General features: G+C 43.2%; 1 protein-coding gene across 1 annotated transcript; it reads right to left on the bottom strand.

Moving 5' to 3' along the window:
• Positions 1 to 680: 680 nt before the first annotated feature.
• nr1h3 (nuclear receptor subfamily 1, group H, member 3) lies at positions 681 to 18,525 on the bottom strand. Its single transcript, XM_080495699.1, has 11 exons — positions 18,390 to 18,525; positions 12,364 to 12,565; positions 8,964 to 9,046; positions 7,670 to 7,915; positions 6,339 to 6,605; positions 6,016 to 6,221; positions 5,754 to 5,933; positions 5,046 to 5,145; positions 4,538 to 4,651; positions 4,351 to 4,445; positions 681 to 3,265 (listed from the first exon to the last, which is right to left on the bottom strand). Exons 3-11 carry the CDS (start codon positions 9,004 to 9,006, stop codon positions 3,119 to 3,121), a joined length of 1,398 nt encoding a protein of 465 aa, XP_080351825.1. The 5' UTR covers positions 9,007 to 9,046; positions 12,364 to 12,565; positions 18,390 to 18,525; the 3' UTR covers positions 681 to 3,118.
• Positions 18,526 to 18,649: the final 124 nt, after the last annotated feature.

Genomic DNA, 18,649 nt, shown 5'->3' with positions numbered 1-18,649 from the left:
TTTTGCTTTTCCCCTTTTTAGTTCCACCTTCTCAGATCTCAGATCTCACATCGTTCACACTGGTGGACTCAAGACGCACTGAAACCTGAACTGAGCTGCTTGTTGGACATAAAAGGGGAACTTCTGCTGTAAATGCATGCATTTTGCTAATTGTGTCATTTAGCCGCTTCAGGTTCACGCCGGAACACTTAGAAAATAGAACCATAAAGCCTCAACAATATGCTTTTTCTTTTTTTTTTTCTTCCTTCTTCTGCTGGAACAAGTCAAAAATGTTAATGTTGAAAAAGCAAAGCTTATAAAAATATATCCTCTGACCATCTGGAAGGTCCAGAACAGGTGAACTGCTGGTGAATGGAGGGAAAAGATAAAGACAGTCCAGTACAACTAGTTTCATACATCCAAGTGTTTTCATCAGGCCGATTCCCGGAGGTTGGGATGAAGCAGTGTGTGTGTGTGTGTGTGTGAGAGAATGTGTGTGTGTGTGTGTGTGTGATTCATCCTCTTTGTAAAGCGACAGTTACGGCTGATCTGCCACGACCCAACAGGTTGTACTGGAGCCGGACCGTCTGCTTTGTTTCAGCCCTCTTGACTCAAACAGGAAGAGAGAACAAGTGTCGCCATTTAAGAACAAAAAGAACAAAAAGAACAAAAAGAAAAAAGAAAAATCCAGTCCTTTATCGTCCAGTCTGCAGCATCAGTAAAACGTTTTAATTTCTGTTGGGTTTTTTTTCCTACTTGTCGACACATTTCTGTACATTTATCCTCCTAAAAATCTGTTAAAGCTGTTTATGTGGAGGTTTAGACCTTCAGATCAAGTTTCTCTCTGGAGGCGTTTCTTTACTTCCACCTTCAGTGTCATCGTCACAATATATTATCCAAAAAAAAAATATGCACAATTTTCTACATCTTCCAAAAAGCTAAATTAATTCCGCGTATGGATTTCTCACACATTTCAATGCTCGAGATGAATCCCGTGGGGAAAGAACGGAGATTAGATGTAACGAAAGTAAATATGTCATGAGCATAAAAACGGAAAAAGCCGAGTTGATCGTTTGAGGTTAATGTAGGAGTGGTGTGTGTGTGTGTGTGTGTGTGTGTGTGTAGAACTACTAGGACATGTAAACATCTCCATCTTCTCCCGTTCATGCAGATCCCTCATGCGTTTGCGTGGAACAGATTTTTTTTTGTGCCCTCGTCACGGACTGGCAGGCTCGTCAGGACTTTGGTCTTCAAGCCTTTGTGACAGTAAAAACTATCGTAGTAATGCCTCAGTGAGTACAAGAGTAAAACCACTAACCGGGAAAGGAGCTTGTACAGGGGTGTCGTGAAATTGTGAAAATCTTAAAGAAATGTCAAAAAGAATTAACATTTCTTTTGTCCAAACGAATGTGTTGAGAGTCGAGGGCAAAACATCGAGACCCGAGCTGAGATTTCAGTGACGCTGCCATGAAATTTATCAAATGATCATTAACTTCGAAGTCATGTTTGTAAAAACACCCATAATGCAACAGCAGAAGCTTTTTAGACATTTCACTGTATTCTGCATCAGAAGGGTTCATTAAAATTGGCGTTATGTTGAAACGGCCTTCATTTGCCACATTAATCGATTGGATTTGTAAAAAAAATATACATATTTTCACCACCTATATTCAAAGGAAAGGAAAACTTTAACGTTTGAATTTAAAAGGTTATTATGGCACTATTCTACCAGTTTTACACCCCTGATCTAGACTAACGGGTGTTTAGCCTGCCAGTCGAGCCCGAGGGCGATAAAACCCGGCACACAGGCCATCGCAGCAAAAAGAAAAATCCAACTTTCAAAATCCAATTTTAACAAAATTGTTTGAAACAGTGTCGCCTTCAGGCCACTAGTATGTGCCGTTTCCAGCAGCACGTCTTACAGAGTCACTGCATGTAAGCAAGAAAAGCAAAATAGAAGTGACTCATAAATGTGCGCCGGTTTTAAGCAACACTTTAATATTCACCGGCGCTCGTGCGCAGAGCTTTTATAGTGTGATCAGGTCGACTTGCCTCTTAAACTTTGGAAGCTGAAACGAGATTAAAGCTGAGGTTTCAACGAGAGGGAGGGGAAGACGGGAACGTTTACGCGTCGTCGTAGGAACCGGAATTCACGCAACTCATCAGAACCAAACCTCGTCCTGCGTTCAGTCGGAGCACGATCACACAGGATCCCCCGGCGCAGCCCGGAGACGCACTACGATCCGTGCTTTACGCACACAAATGCTCACACACACACGGCTCCCGCCGACAGTATCGAAGCCCCAGACGCTCCTTTTAATGTAGATTTGCGGCTGGAATTTCCCACCGGCGGAACAGAACCTGAACGCAGCGGAGCTTCAAGTAGAGCTGAAGGTTTTTCTTGTCGGTTTGTCTTTCAGAGTTTTGATCTTGTGCATTAGGGTTTGATTGTACAACCTTGTGGGGACTTATTGTGTACGTGTGTGTGTGTGTGTGTGTCCAAATAAATACACAATTTACATGAATGTTAATGGGGCTGCTATGAATTAAAAAAAAAAAAAAGAAAAAAAAAGGTCACTTGGAAGAAAACTAAAGCAAATCTAAGTAAAACTGAAATAGTGTCCAGTTCCCAGAGGTCTACTTCACATTACTTTACCTGAGCTACAACACCAACCTTTTTTTAATTCTTTTTATTTTATGCGTTTACCGTTTAACCCCGGCGTGAGTGAAGTGAGGGGGGCAGATGGCCGGTCCGCCCACGCCCTAAACACATCTTTCCGTCTATTGCACAAGCGAAAAGTGCCGCTGCAGCCTGGACGCGGGACACAGACCTGCTCCGGACGCCCCGCTCACGGCCGGAGGGACGAGGACGACAGACGACCGGCGCTCCACCAGAGAACGTCTGAGAACGGCCGAACCGCAGTCCCGTCAGGGGGGGGGGGACGAAGTGGTGAAACGTTTGTCCGTCTTGGATCGGCGTCACAGTCCGCCGGAGAGCGACGTCACCACGACGCCCGTCAAAGAAAAGAAAAGGAAAAAGGAGCGGGTGTCCAGGCCGGCCGTCTCTGGAGTGCGACGCCGTTGACGTCACTCGTTGACGTCACTCGTTGACGTCACTCGTTGACGTCACTCGTTGACGTCACTCGTTGACGTCCCAGATCTCGGAGAGCAGCGGCGGCAGCTTCTTGTCCTGCAGGCGCAGGGCGAACACCTGCTCCGAGTGGACGCTGCTCAGCGTGCGGAGGCTCACCAGCTTCATCAGCATGCGGGGGAACATCAGGTGATCCTGGGCAACGACGACACCGGAGGGGAGGAGAATCAACCGTCAAGTCCACCGGTTAACCACGACGGATTAAAGACAAAGTCGCTTTTGCAACTGAAATTCACACAGAAACGAAGCGTCGCCCTTCAACGCCCCTATAAACTAAAGTCGAAGGAACGAAGAGCAGATAAGAGATCAAATAAATGTTTAATACGTTTGCGAAATAAAAAAATGTAGTCGTAAATTATGTGTGTGTGTGTGTGTGTGTGTGTGTGTGTTTATGTGTGAGGCCTCAGTCACAGTGTCTCATGTCAATAACAGTTCATCATCATAATAATGTGCAAGTATACCATTACTATCGGTATTATTATTACCGATATATATATATATATATATATTGTTGTTATTTATTTTATTGCTACCATATTGTTATTGTTATATTATTGCTACCATTATTAGTAGTACTATACACGAGTATTATACACTATTTCACACTGCTATTATCTGTATTATTGTTATTATTATTATATAATGCCTACTTCTAATGGCTCTGCCACTGCACCTTACTATTTATTTATCTTGCTTTTATCTCGTGCTTATGTCTTACTTTTATTACTATTCTATTGTATTTTATAATATTCGTATGTACCAGATTGCTGCAACAAGACAATTTCCCCTGGGGATGAATAAAGTAATTATCTATCTATCTATAATAATAATAATTAATCTGATCAGTAATCAGTTACAGCCACAAAGCACCAAGAGTTCCAGCAACATGTTAGTCAACAGGAGTTTTTCACTCCGACCAGAACTTCACTGCATGTTTGCATCAATCACTCAATTCTGAGCTTTTAAACGAGGAGTGTCAAACTTATTTCACTTCTGAGGCCACATACAGACTTATTCCATCTCCAGTGGGCCGGACCGGCAAAATAACCTTTACATTTAAACAACGAAGTTTAAATCATACGAGGTGAAAATGTCAATATGTTTTGCAAAACCAAACAATTACTAAAAAAACGACGACTCCCAATCTCAACATTAAGCCTAATTTAATTTATCATTCTGGTGCAAAACACAGTGAAACGATGAGGTTGTCAGTCACTCACGTTTGGTCTCTTTATCATGATGTAGGAGCGCAGGGCGTCGACGTACGGCTGCTGCAGCCGCTCCACCAGGTCGTGGTCCTGCACATTGGGACGATCTAAAACAAAGAGTTCGTCAGACCGCATTTAAAACGCGCGCGCGCTAAATTCTCCGCACTTCGAAGGAGGAAATGGCTTCAGACAAACCGACCTGCTGAGAAGATGTTGATGGCGATGAGCAGAGCGTATTCGGCCTCGTCCAGGTGCAGGTCATTCATTCCTTTTGAAAACTCAAAGATGGGGTTAATGAACTCAAACTGAAGCCCTGGGGAGGTCAGGAGGAGAAAAAAGAAATAAAAAGATCACTTCAAATATGGTCCAACAATGATATTATTACATTTTAACAGCAAGGAAGTGTGAACTCTTTCTGTCTCTGCGTAAACTATGAAAAAAGAAAACTTTCCAGTAATCTTGGTCCTAATAGAGAGTTGAGCCTAATTATAAAGGACGACAGTTTCTACAAGGATCTTTTGGGGGGGAAACGGGGGATTTCACTCCAAATCGTTTTACAAAGACATTATTGTCATTTTCCATATGATCTTTATTACATGGCGCTCGCTGAAATATTGTGAAAATAAAAGTTTCTACTCAGTGTCGTTGAGACCTAAAAAAAATCACTCCTCACAATTTCTTTCTTTACGAAAAAAAAAAACATTTACCTGCTTTGGCGAAATCCTCCTTATTATAACTAAAGTCTTTTAAAAAAGTGATACTGTCGATAGTGGGGTTGTATCTCCGAGACGTCTCCAGCAGCATAATCTGAGGAGAACGGACGAATGTGATGGAATCAGAAAACGGAATCTGATGAAGAAAGAGTGCTGCCACAAACGACTACTACTACTACTACTACTAATAGAACTACTACTACTATTATTAGAGGCTCCAATCTGGAAAACACAGAATCTTTAACACAGATTTCTTAAGAGCAGTGAACACAACACAACAGTGAGAAAAGTCCAGATATCTGTGATTCTGCACTGAAAACGAGCATTTAGCCTCAAAGCCATGCCGTCAAGGTGAGATTGTGAAAACGTGCAGAATGCAACCAGTTATAGTTGTATTTTATTTACATTTTACTGCATTTTGCATCATTAAAATGAGCTCAGCAGTCATTTGTGGTACCACCGTGTTCAGATTTAACCAAATGTGGACATTGTCAAACATCTACTCTGCGCCAGAAACAAAGAAACACTTTAAATTTAAACGATTATCGTGGCACTACTTTAGCGGTCTGACCCACTGAGGAAGAATCTGGGCTGCTTGTGGCTCCTCAGCTAAACTGATTCCCCCGTCAAAAGACGAACAAATCCCCTCTGAGGCGCTTGAAGCTGCGTTCAGTTCCCGGCGAGACGCGGTGGCGGGCTCACCTCGATGGTGGAGGTCTTCAGGAGGGCGATCTGGTCTTCTCTGGTGAGCTCCAGGAAGCCCGGGAGCTGCTTCGCGAAGTCCACGATCTCCTGCACCGACATGATGGCCAGCTCCGTGAAGTGGGCGAAGCGCTGCTGACGCACCTCTCGGTTCTGCGGGTCCTGACTCTGCGGCCACGGCTTCCGGGACAGAAAGAGAAGCTGGTTTAATGGCCGGCCGGATGGACGGGGGAGGGAGGGGGGAGGGGGGGGTGTGGCTTACCGTCACTTTGGGCCGGTCCAGGAAAGACCTCTTGTTGCATTGCTTCTGCATGGCCACCAGCTTCTCGATCATCTCCTGCTGCTGCGGCTCCAGCGTGGCCACTTCCTGCGGGGGGGTGGGCGTGACCACGGTGGACGTGCGAGCCGTTTCCTCCTCGTGCTGCTTCTTCATCTTCTTCAGTCGGATCTGTTCCTCGGAGAGCACACCTGCAGGCCGAACGGCACGTCGGAAAAGTCAACTTCTGGATTTTTCAGTTTGCTTTGAGCAAATAAAAACGTTTTTTGGTTTGTTTGTTTTTTTTAAATCTCCGACAGACCACTCACACTGCTCCAGCATGCCCGCCTCGCGACACTTGCGCAGGCGGCACTGCTGACACTTGCGGCGCATGTACATGTCCATCTCGCAGCGGCCGTTGTTCTTGCAGGCGTACTGGGCGCTCTTGATGACGCTGCGGCGGAAGAAGCCCTTGCAGCCCTCGCAGCTCAGCACGTTGTAGTGGAAGCCCGACGCCTTGTCGCCGCACACGCTGCACACCTCGTTGCCCAGCATCTTCGGAGCCGGTCCCTTCTTCCTCTTCACCGGCTGGCCGTCTGAACGCACAACCAAACAAACACACACACGCGTGATCGTTTGTACGACGACTTTGTTCACGACTGAATATTGAAGCTACGGTTATTTTTCAGCCTCCTTGACACCAGAACGATCTGCTCCAAACTCTTCTTTTACTAACGTAACCCATGTAGACTGCGTGAAATGAAAAATGTAATAATCCCGGTCGGCTGTCAGGGTTTTTTGTAGAGGAGCAACACGTGCACACACCGGCTCACCACGGCGAGGTAGGAAATGTACAATTTGTTGGAAAAGTGCAATGATTTAAAAAAAAGATACTTGGTGCAGCCGGGAGGAAGGTCATTACAAGAAAGTGGCTGAAAGTAGAAAAACCAAGAGCGGACGGATGGTTTGATATTTTTGAAGATGGAAAGAATTACACATGCCATCAGACTGCTACAAAATAGCATTTTGGAAAAGATGGATCAAATATATAAAGCTAGTGAGGCCATGTTGTATAGAATGTTAAAGGGTACGGTTTCTTTATTATCAAACTTTTTCCTCAATTTCAGTCGGCATGTATGCGACTGCGTTTGCAGGTGAAAACAGGAAGGTCCTGTTGCGTTTCGGTGTCTGTTTACACGACGACGGCGCTCGGAGACGCTGAACTCGCGAGGTGGAACTGCTTGAAAACACCGTTTCCATGGAAACGTGGGGAAAACAACTTTCTGAAAGAGCTCCGGCTCTACGCCAATGATGCACAGCATGGCAGTTGTTCTCCGTGTGTGTTTGTAGATCGACGCGTCTTCTCACATACGGCGACGATGACGATGCACCAATACGACGAAGAGCGATCGTTTCGAGGAGCTTGAATGTTCATCAAGTATTTTTCTCCGGGTGGATCCATGATAAAAAACACACTGCAGAATTTTTCTGCATTTCTGGCGTTCGTGTGCAGATGATTGTTACCAAATCGCCACGTGATGGTAAATACTATGTAGTTTCCACTCACTGATTGTGTCATTAGGATGTTATGTGTGCACACGATGCTGCATTTAAATAAAAAACCTCCTGAACTGAGATCAACAATCCAGCTGTTCCTCACCGACGCTGCCAGACGTGTCTCCTGCCGCTGGATCCAGCTTGATGTCGCCCGGCTCCACGGGCAGCGGGCTGCTCATGTTCGGCGGCGAGGGGCCGTCGCGCGGCGGCGCGGGGAAGTCGTCCGGCGGCGAGAGGTCGGCGAGCGACAGCAGGACTTCCTGCTTCATTGTGGCGCCGCTTCCACTGCCCTTCTCAACCATGCAGTCCAGCTGCAGCTCAGAGGCCCTGTCAAACACCTTCCTCTCATCTGACACACACACACACACACACACACACACACACATTAAAACAAACACTGACCGCACGCTGCTCTCGACATGTGAACTACGGATCCATGTTTCAGACTGAAGCGACACGTTTGGAAACTATTCAGGAAAATCAGTCAGAAAAACACACATTCAAGACAGAAGCAACAAGAACTGAAGGTATTGATTTGTAATTATGTTCAATTTAGTCGCTGCACTTCAGTTGAAGCACCGCTGGTGGGATGTTTTATTGCCGCATCAACAGAAAGTATTCACGCAAAACAAAATGCAGGTATTGAAACAAGAATTTTCCGTGACAAGAACAAATGAGTTGGATACAATTATACAGCCTCAACACTGATTTAAATACTATATATATATTTAAATGAGGTTTTTTTGGTTCCTCTACAACCAGTTCAGACGTTTTCCCAAATACTTTCCTCTTAAATGACTGTCGGACAATATAAAAATCGCCCCAAAGTTACTTTTGAAAACTAAAGAATTGTCATATTGATAATTGTGACCACAGTCTCTCTTAACTTCAACAACCAGTTTAATTATCAACTCTTCGGAAGTGACAGAAATAAATTGTGAATTTAGTGGCTGGACCAGTTAAGACTTGAAATCACAAAACTGAATTCATCCACAATTTGAATCGTCGATACGGATTTTAACCGACTGCTTTACATTGAAATCTATTTATTTACCTGTACTTGATTTCTTCTTGTGTATCTATGCGAATATTCAAGTACTCACATGACACACTTTGACTTCTCTACATTTAATAATTTTTCTGAGAAATGTAGACATATATTAACCAGATATATAGAATCAAACATATATTTAGCCAACTTAAAAAAAAAAAAAAAAAAAAGATGTTTTATGTAGTTCTTGAAAAGATTAATTTGATTTGTTCTCGAGTACATTTTAAATGAAAGGAGCACAATTTAAGCCACAGCACCTGAATATAAATTATTAGTAGTTTGAATTTCAGTATTTTGTATTTCACAATAATAATAATAATTTTAAAAAAAAAGCCTGCACTCTTACCATGACCAACATCTGGGATATCAGTCACAGACAGCGTGGACATCTTCTGCACAGCAGCTTGTCATTACGAAATCAACGTGTACCTGCGCGGGGGACAAAACGTGCACCGTTACCATGGTAACGCAGATCGTCAAGTCGTCTTTAGATGTCTCTCTGACACAAAATGCAAATCGGCAAGTAAACGTTTAGCTCCGGAAAAGAAAGGGTGTGAAAGCAGCCGCCAGGAAACTTCATTCAGGAGCTTTTCGAGACGGAACTTCTCATCGAGGGTTTATAAACTGAGAATCGGGGATGAAATAAACGACAGCGATCAATTTGAACTTGGAGCCAGACGGTGAACGAGCCCGTCTCTGACCGATGTGACACGCTATTTTCTCCAAGTTCTACGGTTCCGTGGTTCTAACCAGCGGATCTCTTCTTTTCTCAACATTAGCCCTCGTCTGTAATTGTGGCCACGCCCACTTTCACTAAACCAAACACTAATGGCACGGCCAACATGCTAGCTGTTTTGGATTCTGCGCTGGCACAGAGTGACAGAGTATTTAATAACCCCAGACTGTTGGAGAACAGCGCATGATGGTTCCGTTGCATCAATAACGAAAAAGAATGGTGCGGACATGAGCCGAATCAGACGGAGCGTGTGGAAGCGTGCGTTAAAGGAAAGCAGAGTGGACGTGAAAGCAGAAATGAAAGTGTGTCATGTGTCGTCCATGCAAACGTTTGAGGAAGCTGACTCAGCACACGGACGCTTCGTTTCTTTCTATTCTGGGACGAAGCGGCAGGACGGGACGCCCAGAACACCAGGATTCCTACAAACCGTGATCAGCTGAACAAATCTGAAGATCAAGACAACGACACACATTCTGATGCTTCTAGACGATTCAAATTATACTTTGATAAGAGAATTTCTCAGAGTTTAATGTGAAGAATTCATTCTCAATGTACATATTGACAAATGATGCCTCCATGCAAAAAAGGGAAAAACTCTAATAATCACAAAAAAAACACATTTATACAAGTACAACTTTTTAAGAGTTCATATTTATTCATATTTTCACATATTCACTTAATATTTTGCAGCTCTGCTTAATCTATTTTGTATTTGATAACAAATATCCTAACAATATTTGCATTTATGACAAAAATTACTGAATTAGTTAGTTTAAAAAGCTTTTAATTACAAAAGTCATCAAAAGAAAATATACATTTCTATTAAAATGTTTCTCCGGGTAAAACATTACAGGAGAACGAAAAATCAAAAACCTTTTAATTTATTTTTAAATAAAGTGTCTTGTCATGTTGTGCTCAATTACTAGTAAAAGAATAGTCCTGTAGGAAATACAGAAGTAAAGGTTCTCAGCAGCAAAGCAAACAAACAAAGAGAGTTCATGTTTGATTGTTTGGCAATGATTAAAAAAAACATTTATTATAAGATACGTTGGCAAAACTTCATTCTCACATTTTTGGGGCGAAATAAAAGCTTTTTGAGTAAATCTAAGTGAAAAAATATGGCAAATATTTGTATATGAAATCCCAAAGAGTTGTTTGTTGTTTGTTGAAGCACGATTGGACAAAAATGCATTTTGTTTATGTTTACAGGTACACATGAAAATGTTTCTGATAAATATGAGGGAAAACCATTATTATTATTTACCGTATTTTGTAGACTACAAGTCACGCCTTTCAAAATAATGTTCCGAGTGTCGCTTCTCCATCTCAACCTTTTTCTTGCTCCGTCAGTGAAACACGGCGTGACGGAGGTTTTGCGGCAGCGGCTTTCGGTTGCACTATAGTGACACCTAGTGGACAGATGGGTTCTAATATACGAGTCGCTTGCTAATATGAGCTGCATGACAAGGCCGGAGAGAGCTGGAGTCTGGAAACTACGGTAATTATTTACCTGGAGGTTAATACAAAAGTGTTAATGATTTTTCAGGATTGTCACATAAAGTATAGAGTCAACATGAAGCTATAGGAGCTATAAAGTTCTTATCAGCTAAAGGTGATTATACTGTCAAATACCGCCCGCCTCTAAAATCAAATAAAAGAAATACATATAGAAATGGCACAGGTTTATATGTTTTTTGCTTTCTTTGTCAATTAATGGACCAATTTTAACAAAATCAATCTCCCCTCACTGTTTATCAAAATACATGAATCACGTACTGTATTTCAATCACTTAACATACATACATATATATATATATATATATATATATATACATATATACATATATATAGCCATATACTAAATATATGTACAGTCACCACTCCAGTGCAGCGGTAAGTGATTTATGTGAAGATCAGCGGTGGTCTGAGGACAGTTTCCAGTTCTTCATGCTTATAATAACGTGTCACACAGTAACAGTGACTAATGGTAAATTCATTACGTAACCTCCGCCGGGCTACACGCCGTCAATAACAAGTAGGAAAAAGCCCCACGTGAAAGAGCCGTAATCAAAGAGCCGAAACCAGAGGATATTGGTGGTTTTCCTGACTGACTGGAGAAGATAAAGACTTTTTGAAATAAGAGGTAATAATGAAGAAAGCATGCTTAGAATTTCTGCTTTTATTTCAGAATTCTGGTACTTATAAATAAATAAATCCAAGCAGGTATCAAAAATAGAAAGAAAAGAGTTTTATTCAGGGGCTAAAAGCGGCCAATCAGAGAGTCCCATAAACACGCAAAGTGATTTTTCACTTAATTCACCTGAAAGTAACAAAGCATTCACAAGGTGAATTAATGTAAACATTTTGGGGATACAAACATACTTTTTGCAATTAAATCAGGAGTGTGGAACCTCAGATTAACCACGAACCTGAACCTCATATTTCACACCCGGGACTTAAACTGATGAATCAGAAATGTAATTTAGAGGTTGTAATTATTTATTTAATTATAAATAAAGATTTTTGATCATAATAAAGTAATACAGTTTATTTGGAGGCGCCTTTCAGGTCACCTTACAGAGAAAATGCACACGTTTGGCCAGAATGAGATCCAAATGTAATTTATCTTAAAATAACAAAAGGAAAAATGTCTTCACAAAATTGAAAATCAAATAAAATGTATTCTGCCGTTTCTTTTTTTTTTTTTGTAAAACTCATTTAGCATCATTGTTTTGTGGCTGTTGAAGAATATTCTTACAAATAAGTGAATTGTGTTAATAATTAATAATTCAATGGATTTTACAAATACATTTTTACACTCAAATGTCAATTTTAAGATTGAATGTCACACGTAATTTTCACAATATGGAGAGTTTGAAAGCAGAAACGTCGCCAATCAAACCAACTTAAACATTTAATCTCATAAAAAATAAAAGATAAAGTGTTTTTAAAGCGCGTCAGGCCAGACCGACCTGTGACCGTGACCTGCGTGGCGCCGCTCTGACCTTACCTCTGAGGTTGACGTCTTTATTTATCGCCCGTCCATCTCTTCCTCCACCTCCGTGAGTCGGCGCCTTGACGGAGGGACGAGCCGGCAGCCGGACCCCCCGGGGGTCGCAGAGACGCCTCCCACTGGTGGAGCCGCGGCGCAGTGAGTCAGAATCTTGAAGAGGGCGAGGAGGGAAGAAGAGCGGTGGCTTTCTGCGGATGGCCTGTGGGAGGGAAAAGAGGGGGAGGAGGTTGGAGAGGGAGAGAGAGAGAGAGAGAGAGGGAACGGTGCAGGTTACTATTGGTCATTGGCACGACTCTGAAACCCTCGGCAGAATCGTCCTGCAACCAAGAGTCCTTCTGCCATGCAGCCTTCAGGAGGTTCCCATGTGGAGACAGAGACTTCAAACCCAGCGAAATAGCGACGAGTCAGAAAAGACACGAGTTCAAATAACCACTCGTCTAACGTACGAGATTTAAAAGCTGCTTTATCATCGCCGCTTCTTCTCAGTCACACACAAAAAATAAATAAAAATACAATTAACCAAGAAGTTTCACTCAAGTCCAAGTTCGTTGGACAGAGTGGCTTCGGTAATGAGACGTATCCCGTTTTATTGAAAGAATTGAGGTCGTTTCATTGTGAAACAGGTCGATGGCGCCCTGATCGCTCCGTCAAGAGTCCAAGGTCCCGCGGCGTCTTATCAGTCACTCACCTTTGCCCATGTTTTCATAGAGTGGTGGAAATGAAATGAAATCACCGGCCGAATCGATGGCGCACTAAATGGACTAATCTTTTCCTTTATGACTCGGGGGGGGGGGGGGGGCACGGTTGTACTTTCACACAACAAACTTCATAAAATACGGAAATGATCCGTCTACAACTTGACGCTGGGAAACGATGTCTGATAGCTTAAAGTCTGTAGTCTTATGAGTGAGAGGGGTTAGACGAGGAGGAGATTCCTGAAGGAGGAAAAACAAATGCAGGAATGCGTCAAGATTGTCCTTCTGCCACCGCAGTGAACTTTCTCACTGTTTACACCACATCGATGAAACGGAACCTGCAGCTCGTCCTTCCTGAAGAACTCGAGACGTTTTTGAACAAGATTGCTGGAAAAGCTTAGACCAGGGGTGCTTCAATACGTCGATCGCAAAGGTAGTAATAGCAGGTCGCGTGACATTAGAAAAAAAATAGACGCTGGTGTAATGAAACTAATTTACCTTTCTGAATTACGAGTACAAATCGCAGCGTCAGATGACGGCTGAGTTTTTCTGACTTTTAGGTCACCGCACACGCGCAAACAACGACGCCAAGTGTGGCAAAGCTAGCAAGCTAGTCAAGTGAGTTACCGCAAATTTGAAGCCCTCGCTTTTTTCTTTTAAACTAAAGAAAGCTTTGGTCATCAAACATGAGTGGGGGAGCTGGACCAAGTAAGAAGACGAAGACGTGTCACTTTCATGAGGAATGGGAGGTGGACTTTTTTTCATGATGTCATTTTCGAAGTGCGTTTGTCTCGTCTGCCAGTCGACCGTCGTAATACCAAAGATCAAAGTAACATCAAAGTAAACTCAGGTGATTACAACAAATGTTCAGAGTTAATTATGTCGTGCTGCACAATATTGGCTCATACGATTTTGCAAGGTACATCATTATGCATTGTACATATAAAAAATCCTCAATATATTTGAAAATAAATATATGTTTTGGATTTTTGTAGGAGGAGGATCATCTTTGACTTGGTTGTTTTATAAAGTAGCTCGCATGCTGAAAAAGTGTGGGCACCCCTGGCTTAAAACAAAACAAAACGACGCAGTTTGCATGTCAGGCCACTAGCTGGCACTGCGGTTATTTTTTTCATACAATAAAAGTATTCAAGCTCCTTTAAAGTGTATTTCTTGCCTGTTTTGATGTGATCCAACACCGTGAGAGTTGAAAGGCTGAGCAGCAGAACTCTGAAGAACCGCTATTGTTCCTGTTGTGGCGGTTGCTAGGATCCAGGCCTCTCACCCAGAGAACTATGGGTAAAGGGGCGGGGTTTTGAGAGCTGAATCTTGGAACACGTCTTTATTTCAGCGAACGCAGAACTCGACTGGGACAGCCCACAAAAGCCCGGGAGCGGGAGAACTCAAAACCCCGTCCCTTTACCCATAGTTCTCTGGGTGAGAGGCCAGGATCCTAGCAACCGCCACACTGTTGTCGTTTCCAAGAAGCTGCATTTTGGAGGCCATTTTCAAAGAGCGCCTCCTTCAGAGACCCGAAACATCGTTTGAAGGAAAAACCAACGAAGGTTTACCAAACCAAACAATGTTTGATGGTTACTTTGCTTCACTCTACCAGAGGCTCACGCTGATATTTCAGAACGTCACATCAAACCGACTGTCGCACCCAAATCCATAAAGTCCACGTTCAACAGTTCTAATGGCTTTTAAACTCTTAAAGACGTCTCCAAATCACAATATGTGGCCTTAAAACGGGTAAAAGCGACTGTTAAGAGTGTGATTATGAGGAAGAGCGAAGTGGGATTTGTTGGGAAAATTACATCTGAACGCTACCCAACTGGGAACTTCCCGCCAGAAGCTAACGTGACGGCGCTCAATCTGACAAACAGCAGGTCCTGATAATGAACTCTGTACTTAAGACACTCCATTAATGCTAAAATGTAGAACAGCAGCAGCCACATAGATAAATCCTCCCGTCACAAGTCGAGGAAACGTGTTTAGTGGAAGCAAAACTACTGAAGCACAGAGGAAGTCAGCAGAAAAGGGCTGGGAAATGCCCGGGACCCTCGTGGACGCGACTCCCTCCGGCGAAGCAGAACCGGAGTCCTGCACTCAGCAACAAGCCGCTGCGAAAAGGAAGGAGTCGGCGCTTTTACAAATCACAGGACTCGTGAAGCGCCGTTCCCATCGACACCCCGGAGCGAGGAGAAGTTGTTCAGTCGGCCACGGAGAGGATCCACCCAGATGTTTTCACTTCTCCTGACCCCCCCCCCCACTGGGTGGAGGTCCGAAACTAGGCCACTTCGCCAAAGACGAGAGGCGACAAGTGAAAAAGTCCTGAACATTAAGCAACTTCGACAGGTTTTGTAGCGTCTTCAGCAAAAACCACACAGGAGCAACACAAACAATCGTTTTCCTACACAACCTTCAACTATATTACTTTAAAGCCGGGGCCACAAATGGCCAAATAAATATATAAATAAATAAATTCACGTATGAAATGTTTTGTTTATCAGAATAACAGTACTCCTTCTCTTGCTCCTAATTTACACCCGTCTGTAGTTTTACACCTGCAGTGTTTTAGAAGAAAAACGTTCAAGTGCTGTTTTTGGTCTTATATATATATATATATATATATATATCAGAATCAGAAAAAAAAAAAAAAGATTATTTTACAAGAAAAGAAAGTAGAGTTTCTATTCTCTGTTTTCTCAATATATTTAAAAGACTGCAGGCATCAGATATATTATCAAAAGTGCGACTTTATTTGATGCGATGGTCCTCAAGAGTTAAAATGTATATGAACAATCCCACAATCAAAAGTAAATGTGGCGCCGTGTTTCAATAAATTCAAGCTTTAACGCAGTTTTAAGGAAAAGTGCATCAGTGACGGGGAACAGTAGAATGGAATGTGAAAAAACTATTTATTGCTAAATAAATATAAGTTTTAGCTTCAAATCTGGTGAATCAATTAAAGAGATATTTTCTTTTCGACCAGTGCACATCTCCATATCATGATAATGACAAACTGCAAGATGTGTTTGGTGTTTTACATGAATTTATCAAATTGAAACGAGTCAACTGACTCAGAATAATTGCATTTTAAATGGGACGCACCTCAGTGCAATCATGTGTATTTCTAAAGAGCAGCTCAAATAAAAAGGGATTAAACGCTTGTCCGTTTAAAAAGTCTGCCACACGCTCCCACGTCCCTTCATTGTCAGAGTAATGTGACTGCCGCGCTAAAAATAAATCAGGTACGTGATTTCTGCTTCAGCATTCGTTCCTTCAGACTTCGGACTCATTGGGCAAAAACGGAAAAAGGTTATAAAATAAAACCCCAACAATTCAGATAGTTAAAGCTTCTGGATCAATATTCAAACTCGCGATAGAAATAAAAAATAAATGTGGACTGAAGTGGAGGTGCAGTATATTTACCCCCCGTCGGAGAATTAACGTCTGAATCGATCGTTTGCGTCTAAAATCAACTAATCGTTCACTTGTTCAAAAATGTGCCGTTTTAATTGTAGTTAAGATATTTTGACGCGTCATTGTGTCTCAGTTTGCCATCTTTTATACAACGATATAATATAACGACTATAAATGTATCTCAATTTATACTTTTTAAATTTTCATCAACTTGGAATATTAACCTCCAGCCACCAAACGTTTAAAAAAAAAACAAAAAAAAAACAATGTCGAGCTGCTTCTCCGTTCTAAAGCTGCAGTTCCACGACAGCTTTAAGTGAAAACGCATAATTTTTGTTTTCATAAATGTTCACGTTTACACTATAACGTTTTGAGGCTGTAGAGCCGCGAGGTGGTGCGGTGGGTTGTTCCTGTAATGAAACCAAACACACACATAATTGTACAGACACTCAATTATAACACTACCAGGTTTACATGTCCTGGTTGTCATGACGCCCTGGGGGGGGGCGTCTTTCTTATCCTCCATCTACTGAGCACGTGCAGAACAACTACTCTCCCGCGGCTGCGACGCACATCTGCAGGCGCAAACGTTGCGTTTTCCTCATTTTCACAAAGTTGGCTCTGAGCGCCGTCGTCGTGTAAAACAAAACGCCCAAAATGCAACCCGGGTTGTCGTGGAAACTGGGCGTAAATTATAGACGGTTGCAGTCGACGCGTGCACACTACTGCCCCCCAGTGGCGCGACTCATCCATTACATGTTGACACAGTGAACAGCGGCTGAGTGTGGGAGGGTTCAAAATGCAACAGGTGCCACTTTCTCCATCTTCTCAGCAACATGAGGGATTCAATGATCGACAAGTCCAGTCAAGAGTGAGGCAAACATGAGGACCATACACACACACACATACATACATATACACACAAAACGCTGTGGATTTGGACCTATGACGCAACAGTTTCTAACCAAACACAACTTACCACACAAACAAAGGAAAGCAGCAGGAGGTAGTTTTGTGGAAATGCCTCCGGGGGATCAAAGAGCGACCGGGTGTGGATGGAACAGACCAACTCTTCTCTAAAATTAAAAACAAAACAAAACAAAACACGTGTACCAACAATATATTTCCTCAAACCAGCATGACTCCTAAATCAGGCCCTTTCCTCAGAGGAACAGAACACAGTGTTGTGTACACGGAGAACACAATAATACCTGGGCAGTACTGCGTGAATACACCCTGTACTGAGTGAATACACCCTCCAGCAAACCGACTACATAAACAAGTATTTCACTGCTTTACAGGGAGTTTACTTATTGCATGAGTTGTAATTTGTGGAGGTAAAAACATCTCCTGTGCAGGGTGCAGGTTGGTTTTCTTGACCGAGTGGGACTGTGAGATTTCAGGAGGGTTTAACTTTACCTGCCACCTGTGACCAGACATAACTAGTCCAGTATGAGTAACACTACAAAACTAGCAACAGATTGATGTAAACAAACCAGCCAGTTAGGCCCCAGTGCCGCAATCCCGTTATGTAAAGAGTTGAAAGAGCAGAGCAGTGAATCCAAACACAGTGAGCCGGGGATGTAGTTAGTGGCTGCTAACGTTAGCCTAGTTGGCCAGTTAACCAGCTGGTGGAGCCGCGCGGTGACTAGTTGTAGCTTTAGCACATGCTAACACGAGCCGCCGCTCGACGCCAACTTCCAAAGAGAAAAACACACAGCGGTGTTGTTCAGGTGAGATTAACCTCCCGGCGAGTCCAAACAAGGCCGGTGTCTCCAGCCCGACCCCCCCTCGCTCACCACGGGGACTCGCTGTTTACCAGGTCCGACTCGGCCAGCGGAGCTAACTCGGGTGTTTACGGCAGATAAACGTTTGACAAACAGACGTGTTGTTTTCACTTACCAAGCGGCTTCCCGAGCGGCCGGCGGCGGCTGCGGTGTGTTCGGTGTGTGGTACCGGCCCGGCCCGTCCGTGCGGGGACACCTGGCAGCGGCTCTAACAAACCAGGGCTAAGTGTTAGCTCATAGGCAGCGTCGTTACATCATGTGACCGGGCGGCCCCGGTTATCAGCAGGAAGCCATTTCATCAGGGGGAGAGACGGAGGAGGGCTCCCCGCCCCCCTGCGCCCCGGGTCCGGCCTGTCAGGCTCCCACAGCCCGGGA

This window comes from Blennius ocellaris (assembly GCF_963422515.1).
Source record: "Blennius ocellaris genome assembly, chromosome: 1".
NCBI classification, from domain to species: Eukaryota; Metazoa; Chordata; class Actinopteri; order Blenniiformes; family Blenniidae; genus Blennius; species Blennius ocellaris.
This window is presented reverse-complemented; position numbering and strand designations above follow the sequence as displayed.